A 14914-nucleotide genomic window follows, 5' to 3' on the forward strand; every position below is an offset into this window, starting at 1 on the left:
CCGGACCTTGGCTTGCTTCTGATCGTCGCTTCTGTCTCATCCCTGGTACTGCATTGCCCACACGTTGATGACCTCGGCCTGTTCCCGACTAAGCTCCTGCTTCACGTCCTGGTACCTCGCCGTCTGCCTGTTAATGACCCGGCTTGGCTTGACCTTCTGCTGCTCTCCAATGTTCCCGAACCTTGGCTTGCTTCTGATCATGGCTTCTGTCTCATCCCTGGTACTGCATTGCCCACACGTTGATGACCTCAGCCTGTTCCTGACTAAGCTCCTGCTTCACGTCCTGGTACCTCGCCGTCTGCCTGTTAATGACCCAGCTTGGCTTGACCTTCTGCTGCTCTCCTATGTTCCCGAACCTCGGCCTGTTTGAAGATTCATCCTGAAGTGCGTTTTCTCTGCTCCTGAACCCTGCCTGGATCTACCTGCATTACAGAGATCACATGAGACATGTTTTGCCACGGAGCAGAGAAAACCATAGGGAACTTTGTAAACTTCAGTGTCTTTGGCGAATCCTAATATTCTTATGAACACGGTAGAATAGACGACACTACTAGAGGGACGCAACCAGCAGCAACACCCCCTCTCCCGTTCTCCTAGCAGAGGAACACAGACACAACTTTGAAGACTTTAATGAAATCCCATTTAGTTATAAAGTGTTTCTTCCGTTATAAAGATCAGAGGAGAGCTGAGTCATGTGATTTCTGAGGTGTCTATCAAGGTGTTCTTCCAAATATGAGATCTCTGATGTATAGCTAAATACAAATTACATTGAAGACATTTCCCGCACTCAGGACACTAATACACCTCAAGGGTTGTGTGGGTTTTCTGGTGTTTCTTAAGACCAGATTTAAGTGAAAAGCTTTTCCCACACTCGGGGCATAAATATGGCTTTACGCCTGTGTGCAATGTCAGATGTTTGTTAAGAACGCCCTTATCTGAAAAACATTTCCCACACTCAGTGCAGGAATATGGCCTCTCCCCTGTGTGAGATCTTTGGTGTATGACAAGGTTTGTTTTCTGCGAAAAACATTTCCCACACTCGGGACAGGAAAAAGGCTTCTCGCCTGTGTGCACTCTCCGATGCCTGGCAAGAGTGGACTTGTCTGAATAACTTTTCCCGCACTCAGGGCAGCAATATGGCTTCTCACCCGTGTGAGATCTTTGATGTTTAACGAGGTCTGATATCTGTGTATAAAATTTCCCACACTCAGGGCAGGAATATAGATTTCTGCCAGCATGCAATCTCTTATGTATGGAAAGATGGCCACTCTGTGAAAAACGTTTCCCACACTCAGGACAGGAATACGGCTTCTCACCTGTGTGAGATCTGTAATGTGTGGTGAGAGCTGATTTTTGAAGAAAAGATTTCCCGCACTCAGAGCAGGAATGAAGCTTTTCAACTGTGTGAGATTTCAGATGCACAGATAGACTTTGTTCACAGCTAAAACTTTCCCCACATTTAGGGCAGGAAAATGTCTTCTCCCCCTGAATTCCAGCACCATCCCCCACAGGACGAGGTTGCTCAGAGTCAGAGGGATCCCATGCTCTATCCACACTGTGAAGTCCACCATCCATAGCTGAGCTCATTGTCTCTTCTCCCGCACAATCTGCTGTGATGTCCTCATCTTCCATCTTACAACCTGGAGATAAAGTCAGAGGATCCTTTGAGGGTTCCTCCATGGCGTGTCCTGGAAACATAGAAACACATGATGGAGAGATATGAGAGGGTTAGATGACTTCAATCAACATTCCATCTGGATCAGGAGGTCTGAGGGAGCAGATGTTCTCTGTGGAGGTCCCAACTAGCCGGGACTCTTCCCCTCTTCAGTCAAAGGGCCTTTGGTCCTCCTCCCAGATCACTTCTACATTTACACAGCCCTATCAGAAGAGGCAGAGCCAATGGGGACTGGGAGGAGCATGCTCTTCACCCAACCACAAGGCACTGGATCATGGGACCATTGATCACCAAGATGATCAGAGTACAGACTGGCAGTCCCCCTTCCAGAAAACAGAATAACCACCTGTGCTGATCTCTGTAGTAGTGTCCTCCTCTATGAGTGTCCTCGTCATTCCATCCTCCTCCGTATGTTGCTGATCATCCCTCACATACGTCTCTTCTACGTCACCCTCAACTTTCACCTTCATCAGATCTTCACCCTAAACCAACAGAACGGCAGAAAGTCTCATCTTGTAGAGTCCACACATCATCTCCACATGTCAGTCTTCAATCACTCAACTCCACCTACCTGATCATGGTGGGGGATGGTGAGATCCTCCTGTGTGGGATCCCGGGAATACAGAGGACGGGGACATCTCTCTGGTGGGTTCCTCTTACTAGGTGGCTCCACCATTATGTTCTTGTAGAGATCCTTGTGTCCTTCAGAAAGCTCCTTCATCACTCCATACTCCTCATCTTCCTCTTTATACTCTTCTTTCATATCATTATGATCCCCGAGGTTTCCAATCTGAATATATAATAAAACATTCATTGTATCCAACACGCTTCTGTACAATCATCATCAACAATATCACTGACACACACAATGATACCGTCACCACCCAGACACATCCCTCGTCTGTTCCTGGATCATGTCCCAGAATTCCCGGCACCGCTCACCTCTCCTGTCAGCAGCTCCATCATCTTCTTGGTGACTTCTAGAATCTTCTGCATGTTGTGTCTCTCGGCTGTTAGGGAGTCACATGGGGGCACTGTGATGGTCACATGATCACCTGACTTCAGAAGAGGAAAACTCTGGATGTAGAAACAAATAGGAATATCATGTTAGTATCCCAGAATCCTCCTCACCTCTCCGGTCAGGTCTGTGTTTTGTTAATAGAGATAAGAGTGATGTCATGTGACCTCCCAGAATCCTCCTCACCTCTCCGGTCAGCAGGTAGATGATCTCCAGGGTGAGGTTTAGTATCTTCTCAGTCATGTGACTCCGGTCCTCCTCCATCTTCACTGATGTGGTCATGTGATCTCTGTGGACGGATAGTGGAGAATTATCTGGACTGTACTGGTTGTATAATATTAGGATGGGGATATAAGGGGGTAATAGGCGGGCTGCCCCCCCAGTGGGAATTGCCCCATGTAGATGGGGGTCACTCAGTGATTGTTGGGTTTCTTGCCCCCTACAAACCTAGAAGAGGAAGGAGGAGGAAGCATCAGCAATGTTGGCTTTGTGCTGGAAGGGGGAAGATGAAGCCGCCACTCCAACGCACACAACTCAGTCCCCATTCACTCCATTGTGTTGTTGGAAATACAACAGCATATGACTGACATTCTGATGTGACATATCTTATGAGCTGTAGATGGCGCTGTAGTGCAATGTTAGTTTTCTATCTGCATGCTTATCTATGATACACAGGAAGCAGTTTTTTTCTATCTATATATGTTTCCTGCGTTATGCTGTATACACGCATGTGACGTTCTTCTCAGCAAGTAAAACCTAATTCAGCGTTCCTCAAGATCTCAGAGCTTCATCCAAACACATCACCAACAAGCATATCGGGAACATGCGCTTTCATGAAAACATGGAACGCGCTTGTGGGGCCAATATGAGTTAATGGAACCCCAAACACAGAGAAAAACGCATGTCACAGAATTTACTACACACACTACATTCCGGCATTCGGCTCACATCCAGGAACTCATTGAAATCAACGGGGATGTGCGCCACACGCGGGCAACAAACGTCCGCAAAGGCGTCTCACTTCAAGGCATGTTCCCGTGTGATTGGGACCTAAATCCCTCCACTGATGTGTCCCTATGAAGGAGCTCTCCCTGTCCGCTCACCAGACACACTGACACTACGGATGATCTCCCACCCCTGCTTATAGTGAGGGGGCGGGGTTATCCACCTCCTCCACCATTATTGGCCGATGACCAGGGACAAAGGCTGCGCAGAGAACTATGGGTGAGCCCCAAAATTTATCAACCCCGCAAATTTGACCAAAATTTTTAATCCTGGAAATTGGGGTAAAATTTTGGCGAGCCTGAACCTCATTCCTAATACAAGAGACTGCTAAGGTGAGGCGTCTCCATAATGAAGAAAATCTTCCGGCCCCATAATTTAGGAAAGGTTATAATCGTGAAAGGATCAATATATAGGTTTCCACGCTATAGACATGAGGGAGGGGTTACTGAGTGTAAATATAAAATAAAATCTTATTACCTCCTCTGCTGCCAACAATGTCTCCCTTATATGGCCTCACAACTGACCTCACCCGGGAAACTTCCTGTCTGTACCTGACATCACTTCCTGTCTGCTCATCATAGAGACTTCCTGTCTCGTTATAGGTGAGGTCACCACCTTGTGGAGCTCGGAGGAACTGCAGCCCCGGGAAATGTCTCGTAGTAAGCACAGTCTTGTGCCGTGTGTGTATTTGCTGTATATCCGTACAGACGGGTCATTTCCTCTCCCACCAAGAGGGATATAATACCATTTTTGTAATTAACATTATGAACACCTAGTCATGCCCTTTGGTTTACGTAATGCACCTTTGTAGATTTGTTCAAGAAACGTTCGGACAATTTCGTGAGGGGCCGTAATATCCGGGGGGTACCAGTATCCCTAAGAATGAGATGATGCGCGGACCTATATGGGGTGGACTCGATGGACGTATGTCTTTATTCAACCCCAAATACTATGTAACTATGTAACCTGCTGTATTCCGGGAATTTACATAGTATTTGAGGTTGAATAAAGACATTAGTCCATCAAGTCCAACCTATTAGGATCTCATTCTAGGAGTACCTGTACCCCTGTATGTTACCTGTACCCCTGTATATTACCTGTACCCCTGTATGTTACCTGTACCCCTGTATATTACGGTCCCTTAAAAAATCGTCCAAAAGTTTCTTGAACAATTCCACATTATTTGCTGAAATCACCGCCTGTGGCAGTGAGTTCCGGACCCTAACTGATCTTACTGTGAAGAACCCCCTTCGCCCCTTGTGCTGGAATTTTTTTCCCACCAATTTTAGGTGGTGGCCTCTAGTTAATTTGGCAATGACATTTTCCGTGAGGTCCTAGGTCAGTTTGTCTTGGTCTACCTGGATAATATTCTGAACTCTTCCTCTGTTGGTGAACACTATAACCATGTTGGAATCGTCTTATCCAAGCTCGGCACTCCCTGTATGCCAAACTCTCTAATTGTGTCTTCAATGTATCAGAAGTTTCCTTCTTGGGTTACATTATTTCCGATTCTGGGATCGCCATGGATCCCACCATAGCACGGGCTATTGACCGGTGGACCCAGAGCCAGATCTGAAGGCAATCCAGAGTTTTTCGGGATTTGGAAATTTCTACAGGAATGTATTAAAGGTTTTTCCACTATCGTTGTGCCTATCACTGCCCTAACCAAGCAGTGGGCAAATCCTGCTTCATGGCCACAGGAGGCCATCTTTACCTTTCAAAAGCTTAAGTCTGCGTTTATGTCTGCTACTGTGTTGACCCATCCAAATCCTTCTTTGCCCTTTTTTGTGGAGGTTGACGCTTTGGATGTTGGGGAAGGGGCAGTTCTCTCCCAATACTCTATCTCCAATCAGTTGCATCCAGTGACCTTTTGCTTCAGAAGACTGATTGGAAGACATTAAAGGAGAAGTATGGGGTTAGGGCTTTCCCCATAGTTCTCCTTAGGGTAACGGGAGAACACAAACTAGCGTCCTCCCGTCACCCTAAGCTCAGTATATAGGGAGCTACAGGTCGCGGTATACTGAGACGCCGCATCCGGGATGGATCCAGACATCGATGTCGAGATCCGCCCAGCTGCATGAGTGACAGCTGGCTCCGCGTATCTAGAGGCAGAGCCAGCTGTACCCGCCCCCTCCCCCGTCCGTTCTGCCAGTCAGCGCTGGAGGATCGGAGAGGGAATCCAGCCCCTCCCCTGTCACGGCAGAGAGCCGTGACAGGATCGAGAGGTGAGCGAACGCCGGTATGTGTTCGCTCACCTCCCGATCTACTGAGCCGACCTGTGACAGTCTCATTGTCACAGGTCGGCTAGAACTATGAGGTGAGTGAAAAGCACCCCTCCCCCCTCATAGTTCTCCTTTAAATGAGAAAGGGGCTGGAAGTGGAATTCTAGTTTGCAGACCCTGGAAACTACCTCCCGTACCCAAGCATTGGAGATGCTGGCTGTCCAAATGTCCACAAAGGCTGACAGATGTCCATGCAATTTGGAAAGTGGGAGCACCGTTTCACGCTAAAGGTTTAGCTGAGGGTTTGAGTCCAAGGGTTTGCGGGTGGACTGGTAGCCAGGTTTGGGTTTAGCTTTGCCAATTTGGAGCTATGAAACAGGAAAGGGACCTTTCTTAGTCTCTGAGGAAGGGTGAGTCTTCCCAATCTGAGCTCAGGGCTTCTTCTGCTAGGGCTGATGAGTACTCTTATCTCTCTTATAAGGATGTCCAGTGCAGAGATGTCGTCTGAAGTGCAAGCGCAGTAGGCACTTTTTGCATGCTGATCCACAGCTCAACACTTTAGCCAGTCTTCTTCGTGTTCACTTACAGGGGACTCATATGAGAAACGAGGCGGGATATGTTCAGCAACATGTTCACACGGTAGTTTAAGGCTGCAGGCACGAGATCAACTGTAAATGCTCAACAAGGGATCGTCTTGTAAGGAGAGCAGGTCCATTTTCATGGCCTTAGTCTGGTCTGCAGGAATCTGAGACTATCATGGCCAATGTAAGGCAGAACCTGCCCATAAAAACAAGGTCTTGGAAAGGATCTTCAATTACGTATTGATAGGATCATTAAAGGCAGGTGCTTCCTCCACAGGGATGTTAGGATGGAATATTGGCAGGTCCACTGTGGAGACTTCTTGCAAAGTCCTCCACCAATGGGTTAAAAGGCTACCAATCATTTAGGAGAAGTGAACAGATTGTTAGGTGTGTCCCAGTCTCCAAAAAGAATGTCTAGGAACAACAGGTACACCTGAAAAGATGTGGGAGTCTTAGGACCCCTAAGGGAACCTAGAATGTTCAGGTAGCAGGCTGATCCACTACTCACATATTGGTGCAAACCGCATCAGTAAGAGCTGAGATGGCCTCCTTAAGCCTGGAAGCAATGGTAGCAGGCTGCATCTCTTCAGGCGTAACATCATCCATGAAGAGACTCCATATCTGGGAGAACCTCGGTGGCTAAAGGCTCAGAGAAGGCTAAGATCGTGAGCAGATGAGAAAGGATTCTGCAAGGGAAGGCATGGAAGTGACCTCTGTGGTCATCAACCATCATCAGTCATCAAAGTTGCAATTTGGCCCATGAAATCCTCCATGTTTGCTGGAAAACCCTCCCAGCATAGAACTGAGGTGGAGGCCACACCTGATGGATCGAATGAAGTCTCTGCGGATCTCAGGAAGACTCTGAAGGTATCAAGAAAACTTTGAAAATCTCAGGAAGTCTCTTAAGATCCAAAGAAGATTCTGAAAATCCAATGAAGATTCTGAAGATCTCAAGAAGACTCTGAAGATCTCAGGAAGACTCTGAAGATCTCAGGATGTCTCTGAAGATCTCAGGATGTCTCTGAAGATCTAAGGAAGACTCTGAAGATCTCAGGAAGTCTCTGAAGATCTCAGGAAGACTCTGAAGATCTCGAGAAGACTCTGAAGATCTCGAGAAGACTCTGAAGATCTCAGGATGTCTCTGAAGATCTCAGGAAGACTCTGAAGGTCACCCTAAGCTCAGGAAGATCTCAGGAAGTCTCTGAAGATCTCAGGAAGACTCTGAAGATCTAAGGAAGACTCTGAAGATCTCAGGAAGTCTCTGAAGATCTAAGGAAGACTCTGAAGATATCAGGAAGACTCTGAAGATCTCAGGAAGACTCTGAAGATCTCAGGAAGACTCCGTAGATCTCAGGAAGACTCCAAAGATCTCAGGATGTCTCTAAAGATCTTAGGAAGTCTCTGAAAATCCAAAGAAGATTCTGAAGATCTCATGAAGACTCTGAAGATCTCAGGATGTCTCTGAACATGGCATAGACTCAAGCAGAGGGCAGAATTCAAGGCTGTCAGTATGAGGCCTTTCAGGAGATGCACTGCGGGTAGCAGAACATTGGTGGGTTGTGAGCTTGGAGGCACAGGACTACTCCCTATGCATCTTTCACGTTACAACATTCAACAGAGGTAACATAGTATAGGGTTAGGATTTGAATATTCAGAAACCAGCTGAAGGTGACCAGGTCACTGTAGAACCTGATCAACCAAGGATGATCCATGTTTCACTTACAATCAAGAGCAACAGTAGGAATTCTCAGCCCTGTCATGTAGTCTGATCTCCCTTTCTCTTCATCCACAAGTCATATCTAGCTCCTCCCCCTCACCGTGATGGAACGTTCTATGAAGCTTCTGCTGAAGAGCACGGGGACAACACTGCTAGAGGGACCCGACCAGCAGTGACACCCCCCTCCCCCCCCCCTCCTCTCACCTTGCACAGGAAGCCAAGCAGAACATTGAAGTCTTATGGGATTGATGGACATCTCCGCTTTCAGGAACAAAGACTCCTTGCCATGGGGGGTAAAACTTTATTTAACACTTGTGTGAGAACAGTCAAATATGGCCGACTGAGGATTTCTCCTCTGTGCATGAGCTTAGAAGATCAGTAACTTAACATACGTAGACAATACGTCCCACAAAGGGAGTGACAGTTTTATATACAATACAGCCAGTAAAATGCATATATTCCATACAGAAAAGAAACGGTTAACCTTGTTTATTGAGACATTTAAGCAGAAGACTCCCATTTTGAGTCCAGAGTCCAAAGAATGACCAAGAATGGAAAGTCTATCGGTCTAAACCAATGTCAAGTAGATATGGACTGTCACAAGTTTGACTGATGCTGCTTAGCAGACCAGTTAGCCGACAAACTGCAGGTGGTGGCAAGCTACCCTATTTTGTGTGTGTGCGACATCACCTATGTGGGGGAAAACTTAACGTATATCCGGGGAGCTAGTAGAACCAAGAGTTTGTGTCCAGAGATGTTCGGGAAATGGATGCTTCACCTAGAAGTAATACAGCTACCGTGAGACCTCTGATGCTCGTTAAGAGTAAACCTGTATGAAAAACATTTCACGCTTTAAGAACAGGAATATGGCTTCCCCCCTGTGTGAGTTTTTTGGTGTAAAACAAGTTCTGATTTCCGAGGATAACTTTTCTCACACTCGGAGCAGGAATACAACTTCGGACGTGTGTGACTTATCTGATGTTTAGTAAGATTGAACTTGCGTGAAAAGCACTTCCCGCATTCAGGACAGGAATACGGCTTCTCACCTGTGTGAGACCTCTGATGTATGTTGAGACTGGACTTCTGTGGGAAACATTTTCCACACTCGGGGCAGGAATACGGCTTCTCTCCTGTGTGATATCTTTGATGCAAAACAAGTTCTGATTTCCGTGCGTAACATTTCCCGCACTCAGAGCAGGAGAACAGCTTTTCCCCTGTGTGGCATTTCTGATGTTCAATAAGACTGGACTTCCTTGAAAAACATTTTCCACACTCGGAACAGGAATACAGCTTCTCACCCGTATGGGAACTCTCATGTGTTTTCAGATAGGACCTCTGTGAAAAACATTTTCCACACTCAGGGCAGGAATACGGCTTCTCCCCCGTATGAGATCTTTGATGTATAACAAGGTTTGATTTGTGTGTATAACTTTTTCCACACTGGGGGCAAACATAAGGCTTCTCACCTGTATGAAACCTTTGATGCGTAATGAGATAGGACTTCTCTGAAAAACATTTTCCACACTCAGGACAGGAATATGGCTTCTCCCCCGTGTGACATCTTTGGTGTAAAACAAGTTTTGATTTCCGTGGGTAACATTTACCACACTCAGGGCAGGAAAAACGTTTTTCCTGCGCATGGCTTATCCGATGTTCGGCAAGACTGGACTTGCATGAAAAAAATTCCCCGCACTTAGAGCAGATATACTGCTTCTCCCCAGTGTGATACCTCTGATGTCCAAGTAAGTTTGTTCTCCGTGTAAAACACTTTCCGCACTGAGGGCAGGAATATGGCTTCTCCCCCGTGTGAGATCTGTAATGTGTGACAAGTTCTGATTTATAAAGAAAATATTTTCCACACTCAGAACAGGAAAGAAGCTTCCCACCCGTGTGAGACCTCTTATGTACAGAAAGACCTTGATCAGAGGTAAAACTTTCCCCGCACTCGGGGCAGGAAAAGGTCTTCTTCTTCTGAATTCCGGCACCATCCCCCACAGGACGAGGTTGCTCAGAGTCAGAGGGATTCCATGCTCTATCCACACTGTGAGGTCCACCATCCATAGCTGAGCTCATTGTCTCTTCTCCCGCACAATCTGCTGTGATGTCCTCATCTTCCATCTTACAACCTGGAGATAAAGTCAGAGGATCCTTTGAGGGTTTCTCCATGGCGTGTCCTGGAAACATAGAAACACATGATGGAGAGATATGAGAGGGTTAGATGACTTCACTCAACATTCCATCTGGATCAGGAGGTCTGAGGGAGCAGATGTTCTCTGTGGAGGTCCCAACCAGCTGGGACTCCTCCCCTCTTCAGTCAAAGGGCCTTTGGTCCTCCTCCCAGATCACTTCTACATTTACAAAGCCCTGTCAGAAGAGGCGAAGCCAATGGGGACTGGGAGGAACAAGCCTAGGCACTGGGTCATGTGATCTCTGAGGAACAAGAGGATCAAAGTTCAGACTTGTAGACCCTTCACCACAGAACAAGTGACCCCCGGCCTAGGCTTCTGGTGATGAGCAGCACTGGAGGGAGCTTGGAGAAGTATGTTCTCCTGGAAAGAGAAGTGTTTCAGTCTTTGTTACTTTTCATCCCAACAAGACTGATAAGAGTTTTATGTTTAGCTAGAAGTCTGCTGGAAGAAGAGGAACCGACCTAAGAAAGGCCCAATCTGTGTCCTCATATCTGTGCTACCGGAACTAGGAGTGACACCCAACCCAATACTGCCAGCTGAGCCCCAGGACGGGTATCAGTACAGGGAGGGCTGCCATCAGAAACTTTGGGGCCCATTACACAGATTTAGGCCTGGGCCCCCCACCACCAACACACCATAGGCCTTGTCCACTGGCTGTTCCACTGAGTCCACCCACTGACCCTCCCACCAAGTCCGTCCACTGGACACACTTTTATTTTAACACTCTTACAACCTAATATAGAAAATTCCAAGTCATCGGTGCATTCAATATTTAAGAGTAAGGAAATATATTTTGGCCAAAAAATATGTTAAGCAGGACCCAACACTAACACCCCTCCCTTTTTACTAACACTAACTGGACTTAGGAGCGCCCTAGACTCTGGACTTAGGAGGGCGCTAGACTTTGGACTCGGGAGGGCAGTAGACTCTGGACTTAGGAGCGCACTAGACTCTGGACCCATCTGAGGCCCCACACAGCCCACCTGAGAATGACCCTGCAGAGCACACCATAGATCATGCACAGCCCATCTGAGACTCTCTGGTGGGCTCTGCAGGGGTCTCAGGTGGGCTGGTTGTGGTCCCTTTCCCTGCACCTCCGCCCAGCTCCTCTCACCTGCCACTATTTGGGCCTGGCCTTCTCCGCCATCGGACTGACACTGCTGGGGCCCGGCCTCCTCCTCCAACAGACCGGTGCTGCTGAGGCCCCGGCCTCATCTGACACTGGATCAGTGTCCAGGTGCCCCGGCTGCCTCCATCTCCTCCCCTGTTCCCTCTGCCATGCCACCCCTTGTACTGCCAATACCCATCTAAGGGGCCCAGGCCCCCCATGCTGCCGGGGCCCCTCACATGTGTATTGACCATACTCCCCCTGATGGCGGCCCATCTCAGCTCCCGCCCTACTCTGAAACAATCAGTGTGCAGGAACAGAGCAGAGATACCTCTACTAATACAGCGGGGGAGGGACTTAAATCTGAACGTGGTGTGACGGGAGCGGCCCGGTTCTCGGGGACATCATCATCAGTATACTCCGGCAGCGCGGACTTTGGCTTTTCTTGTCCTTTGACTAGTGACAGATGTGATTATATGCAGAGCTAACAAGCCATGTCTTGCGGACTCCTGGTGGACTGTCCCGGGGTTTTAACAAAATCCTTCCACCCCATGGATCCGGGCCAAGCACCAGACAGGCAGCTTTAGGGGTTAATAGGCAAAGAGCACATCAGGGTCGACAGGGCACACCGGGAGGTTTAGTGCAGTAGAACACGTTAGGTAGGTACATAGATGATGTTTTATAGAGGTCTGTACATCAGACTAAAAAGAGGGACAACTGAGGAGAGAAGATGGACAGAGAGGTTTATTAAAGGAGAACTATGGGGTCAGTGTTTTTCCCCATAGTTCTCCTTAGGGTAACGGGAGGACACAAACTAGCATCCTCCCGTCACCCTAAGCTCAGTATATAGGGAGCTACAGGGATCCGCCAAGCTGCGTGAGTGACAGCTGGCTCTGCCTATCTAGAGGCAGAGCCAGCTGTACCCGCCCCCTCCCCCGGCAGTTCCGCCAGTCAGCGCTGGCGGATCGGAGCGGGGAGAGGGGAATCCAGCCCCTCCCCTGTCACGGCAGAGAGCCGTGACAGGATCGAGAGGTGAGCGAACGCCGGTATGTGTTCGCTCACCTCCCGATCTACTGAGCCGACCTGTGACAGTCTCATTGTCACAGGTCGGCTAGAACTATGAGGTGAGTGGAAATCACTCCCCCCCCCCTCATAGTTCTCCTTTAATAATAGAGGGATAGTCCCTCCAAATGATGGACAGTTGGCAGGCATTCTTCATGTAGCACCCTACTTATAGGGGTGCTAAAATATTTCTATAGTCTATGTTCAGTACAACGGTGACAGAACAATCTGTGGGGCTGTGTCTGCCTGTGGGTGGGTGTGTTACCATACAGAGCAGAACAGCCAATGAGGATTGCTTTGGGCATTTATGTCTCCCAGCCAATCACTGTAGGGCAGTAGCAGTGATGCATGCTGGGAGAGGAGATAAATGCTGAGTGTGGCCGATGCAACAGTCTCTTCCTTCCCCTCCCCAGGGCCTCCTGGGGGTAGGATGCCTGCTGCTGAGAGACAGAATAGGTTAGGCCTAAGCCTGGACACTGGGGCCTGAGCCTGGAGGCCACTCATGTTGGAGTTGAGCCTGAACAAGACCCTTGACAGTACTGCTTGCCAGATGTTCTCCACACAGATTGCCGGTATGGCTTAGAGGTCCAAGTCTGTGGTGGCCGCAGTTACTTTGCTCTATTTCAAGTACAAGGAGTCTACCTTCATCCTGGATGTGCCTGCCCCTCTTCCCTCTCTCCCTGGAGTTCAGAAATAAAAGAGAATCATCTTGGAGATATTGTCTGGACTTCAATCTGTCGGTGACCACTGGAGGTGGTAAGTGCTATTGGGGCAGCCATGTGTTTTTAATAATCCCCTAGACAGGCTATGGAAGACCCGATCATTCAGCGGCTCCTTCGGGGGTGAGCGCTACATTCACATATCTGCCCACACTCCGCTAGTGCTCGGCTTCGTCTCCTCTGGAGGTAGAAAGGAACTGACCTCCATCTTCCCTCTCATTGAATGCAATGGAAGTCCTTGTCTGTTCACCAGGAGAATGTGATGTAGGGGGTATCATGCAACAACTAAAAATGAAGGATGAGGATGATAGGGACTGTGGTTGCTACTGAGTTCTTTCCTCAATGTTCTGCTCCCACCGAGCTCTGTGGTGGAACTTCATATTATTACAATGTGGTGTCCACGTTGCCTCAACTCGGGGACTATCAGCAGTGGAGACACAATGGCCACCAGATGCCTGTTGATGGCTGAGCTCTGCTGTCCACTGGGAAGTGCCCCTGTTCTTGGACACCATTCTCCCTCTCTTCCAACACAACCCTGCTCTCCCCCTTCACCTCTCCCTCAGAACTGTCCTGCTCTTCCCTCCATGGCACCCAAATGTGATCTGACATCTCATTGTCCACCACCTCTTCCCTCAGAAAGCTCCGTCTGCTGGCACTTTGATGTCTGGTGCTGGGTGGCTGATGTCCTCCACCTGGAGCGTGGCCTCCTTAGGAGACACTGAGCCACCTTCTCCCGCTCTGATCACTCCGCTCTCTTCCTCCCTCTGTCACCACCAATCCTCCTCCTGAGAAGAAAGGAAGACCTGAGCGTTCCCAAAATCTTCCTCTGCTCTATCTGCCCGTGTCTCCTCCTGGAACAACCCAGAGATGGAGAGCTCGAAGAAGTCTGATGACTCCTCAGAACCAAATGTCCTGGATCTGGCTGACTTATCAGAGGAAGAGAAGGAGGAGGAAAAGGAGGAGGAGGAAAAGGAAAAGAGGGAGAGGAGGAAGAGGAGGAAAAGGGGGAGAGGAAGAGAAAGAGGAGGATGAAGGGTAGACATCAGCAATGCTGGCTGCTCTGTGCTAGGAGGAAGATGGAGCCACCACTGCAACAAGTCACTAAATCCCTCCACTGATGTGTCCCTACGAAGGAGCGCTCCCTCACCATAACCCGACACACTGACACCATGGATGATCTCCCACCCCCGCTTATAGTGAGGGGGCGGGGTTATGGATGATCTCCCACCCCCGATTTTAGTCAGGGGGCGGGGTTGTCCACCTCCTCTACCATTACTGGCTGATGACCAGGGACAAAGGATGCGCAGAGCACTATGGATGAGCCCCAAAATGAATTAACAGCAAATTCAACCAAAGTTTGAATCCAGGAACTGGGAGTCAAATTTCAGAACAACCCGAATCTGAACCTCATCTCTAGTTACAAGAGCGGAGAAAGGTGACACATCTCCAAAATGAAGAAAATATTTGAGCCTCTATGTGGGTAAGTTCTGACCCTGAAGGGGTTAATATATATGTTTCCACACTATATATATATATATATGTGTGTAGCAGCATCTGCTGGAGATAAAAGACGTCACAGTGACTATAGAGGACGAGGACGGACATGACAGGGGGGGGG

At 48.4% G+C, this 14914-nt stretch overlaps 2 protein-coding genes across 2 annotated transcripts in view; both read right to left on the reverse strand.

The window, feature by feature from the left end:
* Positions 1–211: 211 nt before the first annotated feature.
* LOC108801663 (zinc finger protein 25-like) overlaps positions 212–14914 on the reverse strand; it is a 21500-nt gene continuing 6797 nt past the window's right edge. The window contains 7 exon segments of the mRNA XM_018573566.1: positions 212–408; positions 768–1688; positions 2022–2157; positions 2247–2465; positions 2618–2752; positions 2880–3124; positions 14703–14709. Coding sequence (XP_018429068.1) covers positions 212–408; positions 768–1688; positions 2022–2157; positions 2247–2465; positions 2618–2752; positions 2880–2975 — 1704 coding nt within the window. The 5' untranslated portion in view covers positions 2976–3124; positions 14703–14709.
* The window catches only part of LOC108801664 (zinc finger protein OZF-like), a 12754-nt gene continuing 6910 nt past the window's right edge, over positions 9071–14914 (reverse strand). Inside the window, exons 2-4 of the mRNA XM_018573567.1 lie at positions 11847–11971; positions 9948–10210; positions 9071–9779 (exon numbers count right to left, since the gene is read on the reverse strand). Coding sequence (XP_018429069.1) covers positions 9071–9779; positions 9948–10210; positions 11847–11971 — 1097 coding nt within the window. The remainder of the gene's footprint in view (positions 9780–9947; positions 10211–11846; positions 11972–14914) is intronic.

The sequence above is a fragment of the Nanorana parkeri genome, unplaced genomic scaffold (assembly GCF_000935625.1).
Source record: "Nanorana parkeri isolate BGI_ZX_2015 unplaced genomic scaffold, ASM93562v1 scaffold2430, whole genome shotgun sequence".
Taxonomy (NCBI): domain Eukaryota; kingdom Metazoa; phylum Chordata; class Amphibia; order Anura; family Dicroglossidae; genus Nanorana; species Nanorana parkeri.